Source organism: Stegastes partitus, unplaced genomic scaffold (genome assembly GCF_000690725.1).
Source record: "Stegastes partitus isolate 25-593 unplaced genomic scaffold, Stegastes_partitus-1.0.2 Scaffold838, whole genome shotgun sequence".
Lineage (NCBI taxonomy): Eukaryota > Metazoa > Chordata > Actinopteri > Pomacentridae > Stegastes > Stegastes partitus.
In genome coordinates this window covers 269,833-281,843 of record NW_007578569.1, presented here as the reverse complement: position 1 = coordinate 281,843, position 12,011 = coordinate 269,833, and the positions used below count along the sequence as shown (strand labels likewise).

Below are 12,011 nucleotides of genomic sequence, written 5' to 3'. Positions count from 1 at the left end.
ATTTACTCGTACTTGTCATCATTCCCTGATTATCTACAAAGGGCCTGTTGACACGTTCAGTTGTACTGGAGGTTTGATCTAATATAAATACCTCTCTGGTTCTAAACAGGGATCATTTCTAATATTGCTCTTCGGGGCCTGAGCTCCAGCGTTTCCCCCTCCCTCTGTGAGGGCTGAGCTGCTGATGGAAAAGCCAGCAGAGGCCAGCATTAAAGGTCAAGCAAACAAACTGGAGGGAAAACAACACAATACGGGGTAAACAGGCGCCAGAAATAGTCACAAATTGAACCCCCGCGTGGTGGAGGGAAACTCTGTGTAACAGCTCAGCAAGCCTCCTCCGCTCCAGCGCTGGTAAACAGCGTCCAGTCAGTTCATGTGGAGTCTATTTTGGTCTCTGTGCTCTATTAGACCGTTGCCTCTGGTTAAATTCTGCTGGTAGACAGCAGATAGACAGAAAACAAAGAGGAGGAAAATAACTCGTCAGTCACCTTGACTTGTTTATGGTGAAACTACCAGAAAGCAGCAGAGACAGACTCAGCAGTGAGCACATGTTTGGGATGAGGAGGAGGAGGAGGGAGCTATAAAGGCCTTAGTCATCAGAGTGTTTCTTCATTTGAGTCCTGGGGCAAGTTGTCAACAGAAACTTAAGTCTCTGCTTCGTGTAATAAACAACAGAAGTGAAAATCTGTTTCCCCTCCGTGCTCTTAAAGGGGTGTGTGATGCTGAGTTCTGCTCTGCTGAGCCAGCTCTCGGTAAAAAGAGGACCAGGGAGGAGGTGTTGGCCTCCTGGCTAACGGGGGATTTAGAAGAACAACAGGAAGCTATTATGTTATATTAAATGCATCCTGGTGCAGAAAACTGGCTTGTGTCCTATATGGATGTAAGTAGGTGAAAGGTAACATGGCTTCAGGAGTGTTGCTTCATGCTGGAACATAAACTCACTGAGCAACGTGAAGACACTGGAGCTGGAGAAGAACGAGTTTGATTAAACATGAGGGTACAGAATCAAAACAATCTGTGGGCAGTTAGTGAACGTCATCCACCTCTAATTTATGCATTTTAGTCAAGTGCATCCTAAGTATAGAGTGAATCAATAAAATATTAACTGGCAAAGCTATTTTCCCACAAGGTCCACCAATATTCTTCTGCAAGCAGAGTTTGCCAGGTTGATAGCTGGACAAACTCCACGAGCTTGATCAAAAGCTCCAGAACCGCTGCTAGATGGACCATGTGGGAATTAATTTGATTTAGTGCTCCAAAGTAAAGGTACGAATAATTCATCGGGTAACAGCTTCAGCTGTACTAACAGGTCTGTGAGTGGCACTTCTGCAGGGTTCTGCTTTGGGTTGAACATCAGCGTTCTAGGGGGCTGATTGGTGTGTTTTCTCAGGCCTGATACTGTGGATTGGTAAGTCAGGAGCCCAATAGTTGATATTTGGAATCGATGTATTTGAAGTAAGAACTAAAATCTTGGTGTCAAAATTTAGAATAACACAAATTCCGACACAAAATCTTACTCTACATGTTTTTGTTCCCTTTTGTTTTATATATGTTTAACTAAAAGAGAGCTCGTCAGCATTTATCCCAGATCGGTGTTTGAGGTGTAATGAAGCAAACAGAATATCTGATCCGATAATCTGCCACACCGATAACTGGTCTATCTCTAATATAAAGTCCCCTTCCCTTTATGTACAAAGAATGGAAAGCAGAAATTGACAAATGTGTCTCCAGAATCATCCAGAAAAGAAAATTAGTCTGATATCAGTTCTTGATTTTAATTGTGATGAATAAATTAAGCTGGTGCTCCTACATTTATGAGCCATGAATCCTGGTTCTCAACTCATGAGACAATAAATCCTGGTGAAAAAACAGCTCTGGAAACAGGTTGAGGGCCAAACTTTATGGAAACCCATCTGGTCGCTGTTGAGACATTTCACCTGGTAAACGTTGATCATAGAAGACAAGTCAGGGAATCATGAAAACCTCATAAAGTCCTCCTCTGGGAACCAAGAAGATCTGCAAAATGAAATCACCTCACAAGATCTATACTGAACTGAATTTGTGCTAAGTTGTAGTTTTGGTGCTGGAGGTAAAGGCAGGGATCAGTACAGTCTGTAGGATTTATCTTCTGGGCACCACGAATGTAAATGCGTCTTCCATCGAACTACAACTCTGTCCAGTGGGAACCAAAGTGGCGGTCCAGCTCGAAGCCCTTTGTGATCACACATTCTGTCGATAGGTAGATCCTGTGCTCTGCTTCTGAGGCCAGTGTTTGAGGGGTATTGGAGCATTAAGTGCTGACTGTTGGATGAACAGAAGGCAGCGACATCTGTCCCCCGGCGGCCCGACTGCTGACTAATCAAATGTCCACAGCAGACCTGAGTCAATAAGGGAAGAGCCCCCATACACTCAGTCTCTCTTCTCTGAAAACGTCTTCCTCATGAGTCACACTGAACTCAATGTACACCTGCTAGTTCACTGAATGCTCACGTCAACACTAGAAAAACTTCTGTGTATGTTCCTTGACAGGCTCTTTTCTTCCATAAGCTCCTCCTGTACATACAGATGACGTCAAACAGACTCGCCTCCTACACAGTCATTTGGTTTAATCATTAATAAAACGCGCTGTGTTTCCTGAGTTGGGCCTTTATTCGCCCACAGAAAGCACCAAGACAAACCTGATAACCTGATTATCTGCATATTGAAACAGCGCGCTGACGGATGAGTAGTCAGGAAAGATGCTGCGGGTAATAATACTCTCTCAGACACAGCCGGTGCTCCTGTGATCAGAGACTTATTTAAGGATGAGATCATTATTATGCAAAGCCGATGGGGTCAAGTTGTGGCATCTACTCAGCCTCAAGGGCAGCATGTAGCACAGTGTCTAACTACAAATATAAAGGAGAACACGAACAAAAGCCGCTACCTGTTGTCCTCTTTTGGGAGCAGCATACATGCTCACCAGAAACAAGCTTTTCCTGTGACAGAGCAAACAGAGCAAAACACACAGATTGTATCTCTGAGAAACAAACGAGAACATGAGGGTAGGAACCGTGCAGACGAGTCAAGTCACGAGACAAACAGAGAGCGGTTGGTGAGGCAGACGTACACTTCTCTCTTTCTCATGTGTGACCCACAAACTTCACACCAGCAGAGCAACCACAGCCAGGAAGATGGATGAGCTTCACAACAGAGCCACCAGGTAGAAACAGAAACTTAAATAGAAGGTTTGATTGTTGAGTAACACATCCATCCATCATCTCTACACCGCTGAATCCTCACTGGGGTCATGGGGGCTGGAGTCTATCCCATCCGACTCAGGGCGAAGGCAGGGGACACCAGTGGCCGGTCTATCTCAGGGCTACACAGAGAGATCATTTAGAATCACCAGTGAACCTCAGCATGTCTTTGGACTGTTGGAGGAAGCCGGAGAACCCACACAGGGAGAACATACAAACTCCACAGAAAGATCCGGGGCCCAGGCCGGGACGCGAACCAGGGATCTTCTTGATATGAACAGCAAAGTCAAATAAGATAACATCTGCACACAGGATGAGTGTTTCATAATGATGTGTTATGAAATATCTCCAGCGCACCTGTGTCTCTTTTCTTTGACAGGACAATGTCTGGTCTCTATATATCTGCCGTAGATCTGATGCTAAATCATCGGACGTGCTGCTCCAGTAGGTGAATGCCGCCTGGTAAAGTTCCTCGCTACATTGCTGAGAGGTGATTTGTTTCCTCAGCCAGACACGTGATTGATATTATCGTGTGCTGAACATTGCAGTCCGGCCAGCTACTCGTCCCATCATCACCCGACTCCACATGGCTGCATACCCAGGCTCTGACAACTGCAACTCGTACTTTTTGTACTTTTAATATCCACTTTTCTTACATTTTTGGGGAAGAAAATGCTCTGGCTTGTTTTTATTTCCTTTAAGCAATCACAATCAACTTGGGTGGAGCTAAAGGAAGGACAGGGTTTCAGGGTTCAAATAGTGATAGAGGAAATGTTTTGGTGAAATGTTTGCACGTAGACGAGGTGAAAACTGTCACTGAAATGACTAACTCACCAAAAAAAAAAAAAAAAGTTTTATTCCACGATCCAAATCACTGGCAAAGGTCTATATTGTCATTAAGGCGGGCCAGCGAGCCTGGAGGTTCTAGCTGTTATTTCCTACTGTGAACCAGATTTTGAAAACACTAACAGCAGATAGTGGAAAGGAAGGAGACAAACGACTGGCTGATACCCACAATCTACATGCAGTGAGCCAGACTAGATTGGATTACAAAGAGCAAAAACAGTTTCATTGTATTGGCATGTGGGTTTTACAACAGGCTTGAAAAGCCTTGAACACATCTTTCAGTCTGAACTGGTGTTGGACTCAGTGGAGACATCAACAGCTGGGCAAGACTCAACATGCTCTCCATTTAAAGCCATTAAACATTGTTCAATGTCAAACGGCATTTAAACCTAATAATAGGATTGAGACAGCTCTTGTGCAGCGCGGCTACATGTCCACAGGTCTCTGCCCTGAAGACACACAATCACACTGACTACACTGTGAATAAACACTTACATAAAAACTGCATTGTTCACACCTCCTTGACCTAATTACACGATTCTCACAGCTACAAGCAAACACAAAAACTACTGATTTAACACAGTTTAGCACGTCAGAGAGCCGGGCCTTGTTAGTCCTGACGGGGAATGGGTCAGGTCGCTGCAGGGAGAGCTGAGTCAATGGCAAGAGATACCCAGTTCAAACAGATAAACAGTCAGATAGAGCAGCACATGAGAATTATATGGGTTATTTAAATATTTAAATAAAAGGTTTCGTATGCACAAATTAACCTGGAAAGCTTTCATCACTGCTCCTCTGCAGGATAAAAGAGAAAAATACGCAGACAGACAATCAGAGGATCAAAGAGACAAAGACAGAGACAGTGTGTGGTGATGGCTGTGGAGAATGAAGCCATGAATGGTCTCATTCACAAACGGATCTGCTGCCTGGATACATAAACAACCCCATCGATGAGGAGGGACCGGCCCTTTTCAATATGTTGTTGTGTTTCACTTGACCTACATTTCTACTGTGACAAGCATCGATTACCAAATCCTGGTGAGAAGCAACCAGCCAACGCAATCTTCTACCAGCTAATAATGACCAGCTGAGTGCAGCAGCTCACTGCAGCACCTTTGATCATCGCCGAGGACAGAACAAAATATTAAAACAACCTCATATGAACCATCTGCTGCTTTGTTGTGTGGGAGCATTTCATAGCTGCTTTGAAGCTTGTTTAGAATCAGCCTGCTGCTGGGATAATGATTTGTTTTCGTCAAGGAAAGCCCAACTGTTGGATCAATAAGACCCTCCGTGTTCACTCAAATGCAAGTCGCTGCTTTTCTCAAAGGTCCTCGGCGAGGAAATGACACATTGAGGTTGGTGCGGTAAAGTTCGGTGACACATAAGCACTTCCTGAAAAAGGTTTTTAAACACTTGTTTGTGTGTCAGTAAATCTGCATAATTCCAGCTCACCCACACAGCACACAGCACCTCTGAGCTTCGCAATCAGCCTGTTGAAAGCTGTTGTTTTCTGAATGGCTCAGAGATAGGCTGTCCTCTTAACATCAATGCTATGATTAAATCCAAAAATGAGGCTGGGTTTGTAAGATACTGGATGCAAACACACCTTAAGAAGCCCTTAAGAAGCTCTATAGGAGGCTCAGACAGCAGTGTTAATAATAATGTAGTGATGATCACTGTGTCTACTATGATCAACAAGAATACACGTGATCACAAAAACACGGTTCTCTGAGGTGACACTGAGGTTCCAGTGGTGGATAAAGCACTCGGCGGCCTCACTGTAAGGAAACTTTACCCGTTTTACTGCCGCTGACAGAACACACGAAACCTCCGCTGAACCCTTCATTTACAGCTGAATTGTGGTTAAAGGAGGTGACAAGTGACAAGGAAGAGGAATGTATAGAATAAAAAAGATGACTTCTCTGTGGTTTTGTCGTTTGTAGACATCTGGAACATGACAGAGGGCCATAAGTACATCATGTTTTACTTGCTTGTAAAGTAACTCAAGTACTTTGAAGATGCCCTCAGGTGAAAATCAAGTTTTCCAGCCTTGTTAACGTTTCTATACGGTGGTTTTTGTGTGCTGGAGGACACATCACTGTCAAAACAAGGCGTCCATTGCTGAGCATTTCCACCATGAACCTGTAGTGCACCGTCTCAGAAACATGAATTCAGACTGGATCAACACCTGGACAACACGCCCACTGGCTTATATACGACAACTCACCTGGTCTGCTGCACATGTAGGAGTAGAAGCCCTCGGACTTGAGCATGATGAGCAGGGACGACCAGCCGAGCAGCACCGCAGAGAAAAGCAGGTTCTCGATGACCGCCGTCACCGCCATCCACCAGCGGCGGGAGAAGGCCGTGGCCAGGGTGGGAGCCATGTCTGCTGGGCTGGAGGTAGCAGTGAGAGGACCTGACCGGATCTAAGAGAGGCTGCTGGAGCCTGGAAGACAGGACAGGGAGACGAGCAATGAGAGAGGAAACTGATGGAGATGTTTTCAGATGTTATGCCTCATTAATTATTTACACAGAGGTTCTATGGCTCCGTATAATTAGGATGTATTTGAACTGTATGATCTTATGCTGCTTCAGAGCCGGTGGATTTCACACTACAGTGTTGTGAGGACTCTCTGAGCTCAGACTAGACACTTTCTTTGTTTCAGCCTGCTGAGGATGATGATGATGGTGTATAGGGGAGGACTATACAGAAAACAGCTGAGGCCTTTGAGGCACAAGCCCCTCCTATAAACATCACACCGTCCCGCCCACTGGCAGATCTGATTGGCTTGACGGTGTAAAAGGTCTTCTCTCATTGGCTGCTGGTGACATAGCTGTGGCAGCGGCTACACGTGAGGCTGATGTTGTATTGTGTCCCTGTGGGAGAACACAGTGGAGGGGCATTTACTGGTCAAAATCTGCTTTGAATCGGGTCCTGCATGAATAATTCAGCTGGGAGAGTTTCTCCAGTTTAATGCTAGAACATAATTCTTCCATTTATCATCTCCAACTTTCTACATTTAGACGACAGCAGGTTTAAAACGGCCTACCTTAATGTAACGATTTAAAACCCTGAAAGCTGAACGGGACGCGGCCGCTTTGTGGATTTTCTCTTTTGTTTGTGTGAAAACACGAACTGAAAATGTTTCACCGTGAAGAGCAGCCGCCTGTCGAGCGAGACGAGGCTGTTTCGCTCAAAACAAAGTGACGCTTTACTGAAAACTCTGCTGCACGTGAACGCACCGCGAGCTCCAGCCGGTTCGAACCAGTGCGGCGCGAGAGTCTCGGTGTTTTTGCGCGAGCGCTGCCGCTCACGCGCAAATGAATTGCAGCGTGACTGGTTGATGTAGATAGAAGCTCATAAATACATCTAAAATAAGCAGTACATTACAACTGCGTGGAACGAGGGTTATTTTTAAATATCTAATAAATATTTCATGACAAAAACAATAATTTGAAAGCACTGAAGTGATGTTTGAATGTTTGAAGCGCTCAGAAATAAAAGGCAGTTCAGCCTCTCAGTGCAAACAGAAGCAGGTTGAGGTCAGAGGAAGAACTTTAATGGAAGTGTGAATATAACCAGTATGTACAGAATGTAAGAGTATAAATAGAATGAGCTGCTGCTGATGGAAGTGTGCTGGATGGATAACAGAGATAAATACAAATAGATGAATGTAAATATAGAAACAGTGGCTGTGAGACTTTACAGACTAATGCTGAGGCTGTAGATCGTCACTCATCAAACATGTCCTGAATCCTTCATAGAGATCATTTGGAGAACAAACAGCTTTGTTTTCCTCTACGTTGGTGTTTTTTCGACATTTTCTGCGCTTCGTGTCTTCTGTGTGACGCTGTTTTTGTGTGAATGTGAAGTTACAGATGTGACTCATCGCCTCCAGGCAGAGGACGAGCTTCAACAACAACAACAACAACAACAACAACAATAAAAAGAACAACAACCGAGCAGACTTCAGTCCGGTTTCATGTGTTTCCGGCTCCGCACTGACAACAATAAGACAAAGTATATTGCGGTGAATGAAGAGCAGCATCGGAACTGGTCTGAACTGGACTGAAATCATCCGCACAATACACCCCCTCTCCTGCCCCGATCTGCATCTCTCACCCCCCTCCCGGTCAAGTTACGCACCATCTGACGAGCCTGTTCCTGCTGCCCCTTTCAAAATAAAAGCCTGGTGAAGCTCGCTGCCGTGAACAGTCTTCATGAGTGGACAATGGAGACACTGGAAACGTGTTTATTGTTTCTAAGTTTTTATTAAAGTTCTCCAGGCATTGCTCCTACTTTGACTTTAAACTTTCTATCACTGTAACTAACAGCCTTCGTATGAAGCCTGAGCACGCTGCTGCCTTTATTCACCTCATTTTAATTTCTTTTCTTTTCTATTGTATATTTTTGCCTCTAACGTGTTACTTTTGTCATCGTTCGTCTTTTTCTGCAGTTTTAGTCAATATTCTATTAAATTCCTGTGCACTTTATTTAATCTGCCTGTATTGATTCATTTCATTTATTTAGTTTTATTTGACTGTTATTTTTATTTTTATTTTTTTGAGTTTATTTTTACGCTAGTTTGGGAAAAAAAACCCGTAAAGCACTTTGACTCAGCTCTCTGTAGAAAGTGTTTTAGGCTTAACCCTGCATGCCTTTATTTTGACGACTACAGGACCACTCTCCAGGAACTACACCGTTTTCCTCTCAGCAACTTGACGCACATCTACGCAAGAAGCTCTCAGCTGTTCACCATCAACAACAGAACAGAGGAGCTGCCATCCTGCTGCTCAGACAAAGACAGTTAACTCGGAACCAGCTGACGACAAAAAGCCCCACAGACAAGAGGTTTGCTTCATCACAGCTGCTTCTGGGACAGATGTTCCAGAAATAACATCCCAACTTTCACGCAGTGTTGAATAACCGCTCCAATGTCATCATGCGAGCAGAACACAGACACCAGGAGCAGAAGGACAAGTGATCTGTCACCACAATGAAAGAAACAACTGTAGAAATGCACAGAGTGACCACACGAGTGTCTGCAGCAGATCTGTAGGACCAATAATAATGAGAGGATTTGAACTGAGCTGATCAACAGTGAAGTTCAGCTCCTCTGAAACAAAAGGCGGCTCAGAGCAGAGAGGAGCTCAGACCGGGACCAGGAGCTGGTGTCACTGAGGTTCTGCTGAGTCCTCTCACCACACCTGTGACATTCTGAGTCAGCCTCTGCTCCGCTGTGGAGCATCCTCAGCCTCACCTGAGCGAGCGGTCCGGAGGGGGAGGAGGGCGGCGGAGCGGCTCCGGCCTCGGCTCACTTCCTCTGCGGCTCCCAACGTCCCTCGAAGACAAACCCGGAGGACAGAGATGTGCTTCTCACACCAGATGCTTCTCTTCCTTCTTTCTCTCACAGTTTCTGCTGTCATCGCTCATCGCTGCAGATTTATAGCAGCGCAGCGGCGGTGCACAAACAACAGCGGCTCCTCATTGGTCCGTGGCTGAGCTAGAGACCGGCCGCAGCCAATCAGAGAGCTCCGAGCTTACACGTGTGTTGTTTCTCAATAACGAAAAACATTTTTGGGGTGAAGAGACTTTCTCAGAATGGCTGGACACAGAGCAGCTGGTAGTTGGCAAACAAAGTAGATTTTACAGTAAAACCGAACAGCTGATGAGACGGTTCAGAACCACAGGACGAGCTCAGAGCACAAAGATGTTCAGAAAACTGTTTTGTTGTTGTTTGTTTGAGATAATATCAGTAAACTGTGAGTAGAAATGACAAAAGTAGAGATCCGTTTGATGGATGTGGTCTCAGGTCTTCTGAAGGTCTGTGAACGTGGAGGTTTCTGGTTTTGCAAATGAACTCTTCATAAGCTGTTAGAAAAACAAAACGTTTGGCGTAAAGCAACAAGAGCAGGTTAAAGGTAGCTGTAATGTTAAATTAATTCAAAGTGAAGGCAACTGTAGACTAACAGAACCTTCTTGGTGCACTAGAACCTCCGACTGGCTGTGAAGTAAACAAAGCTGTGCATCAGCTGTAAAGTCTCCAAACCCGACCTGGAGCTGCTTCTCCACCAACCCTGACAGAACACATTCTTTCTGACTCTTTCCAGGACTTGAATGAGCTCTTTAGGCTTCCCTATATGTAGGCTATTAATCCACCAGCACATGTCCGGTGACACCCTGTTTACTCTCAGCTTCATGCCAGACTGCTGATTCATAGAAGTGCAGCAGAGGAGGCTTCACATGGTCCAGTGGACGGCCAGGTGGAAGGAAACCCACATACACAGAGCCAGGGGGACCTTCACAGCCTGGGCGACACCTGCTGGCTGCTTCTGGTCAGGACGCTCGGTGTTTGCTCTGCTCGGACTCGCTGTGGTAACAATAGTTCAGCACAAGTCACACTTTTCAACACTTATCGTCAACAAAATGATTTTGTGTTGAACTTGTGATGAGGAGCACAAACAGTGGGCCTGAAGGAGCAAGAAGATCCCTGATCTCCCCATCATGGGCGGACAGTATCTACTGCAGTAACGTTGAAATTTAATCTGAAATGATGGAAAACGTCATTTTTACTGTCTGGATATGATCAGTCCAGCCCCAGATTATTTATAGTCATGCAAACTTTGATTTACTGTCAATCTTCTCTGGCTCACAGTTTCCTAAACAAGTGACACAAGACAGTCAGATGTTGTGTTCGTGATGTTCATGATGAATTTTAACTGTATTTAATGCCATTTTCAAAATTATTTATACTTTTTCTGAGTAATCAGTGTGAAAGACTGTGTTTGCCACTACATCAGTCAAACAGTTTTTACTATCAGTCTTTCTGCAGGTCTCTTCTGGGATTTAGTCCCTCTTTGCACAAACCTGAAGCTTCCTTCCATCACTCTGGTCTTCAGGTTTGGACTGTTGCTGCTTCCAACATAGTTTTCCTTTTAAACATTTGAAGAGTTCATTTGCAAAATCAGATAACTCCGTTTTTGCAGATTTTCACAGAACTTGTTTTCTTGTTGTTTGCTTGAGACAATATGAGTCAGACTGAAGCTGAGTGGATCTGACTCAGTAGAAATGACAACAATAGAGACAACTGAAGTTTGATGGATGTGGTCTCAGGTCTTCTGAAGGTTTGTGAACATGGAGTTATCTGGTTTTGCAAATGAACGCTTCATTTCCTGACCACTCTGGCTGCATGTTTCCGGTCACTGAAGGCTCAATGCTGCACAAGGACACGTTTTTCTGCAGACTGTCGGATGTTTTCGTCCACAACCTTAATCTGTTCTTCTTCTGTCACGATGCCATTTACTTTGACAAGGTTCCCTGGTCCAATAGATGAAAGACAACCTCAGAGCATCACATTCTCACCAAGCTGTCTTCCTTGAGCTTCTGTACTGGAGACTGGAGAATTAGATATGTTATGTTTCTGGATTATTATCACTGATTCATTCATGTGAACACTTTAATGTTGCAGCTGGAGCTAATTCGTATTATTTTGTACACTGCTGGGCAGCCTGAGCTCGAACAATAAACAATGTTTTAGTAGTTCATTGTTTATGTTTGTGATATAAATCTGCAAAGACAAAGTAACCAAAGCTTTATGATTATTAACATAATACCGACTACTTGAAGTGAAATAGAAGTAGCAAAAGGTGGAAGTACTGATGGAGAGTCCACAAACATTGGACCACCACATGTAGTTCATACATGAGTCTAGTGAAGGCAGTGATTAGAACTCAGCGAGGGATTTAATCTGGTCTCTGTTTGCTGATGGGAACGTCCCACATCAGTGAGAGGAAGTGAACGTTACACGTCACCACCGCTGATGGATTAAAACACAGGACGGCGTGGCCCAGATTCAGGGGCCAGAGGGGCCCTGAAGCCAGAGGGGCCCTGAAGCCAGAGGGGCCCTGAAGCCAGAGGGG

The 12,011-nt window shown here is 44.7% G+C and overlaps 1 protein-coding gene across 1 annotated transcript in view; it reads right to left on the bottom strand.

Annotated features, from left to right (window-relative positions):
* LOC103365422 (large neutral amino acids transporter small subunit 4-like) overlaps window positions 1-9,505 on the bottom strand; it is a 31,931-nt gene extending 22,426 nt beyond the window's left edge. Inside the window, exons 1-2 of the mRNA XM_008292855.1 lie at window positions 9,353-9,505; window positions 6,316-6,537 (exon numbers count right to left, since the gene is read on the bottom strand). Coding sequence (XP_008291077.1) covers window positions 6,316-6,475 — 160 coding nt within the window. The 5' untranslated portion in view covers window positions 6,476-6,537; window positions 9,353-9,505. The remainder of the gene's footprint in view (window positions 1-6,315; window positions 6,538-9,352) is intronic.
* Window positions 9,506-12,011: the final 2,506 nt, after the last annotated feature.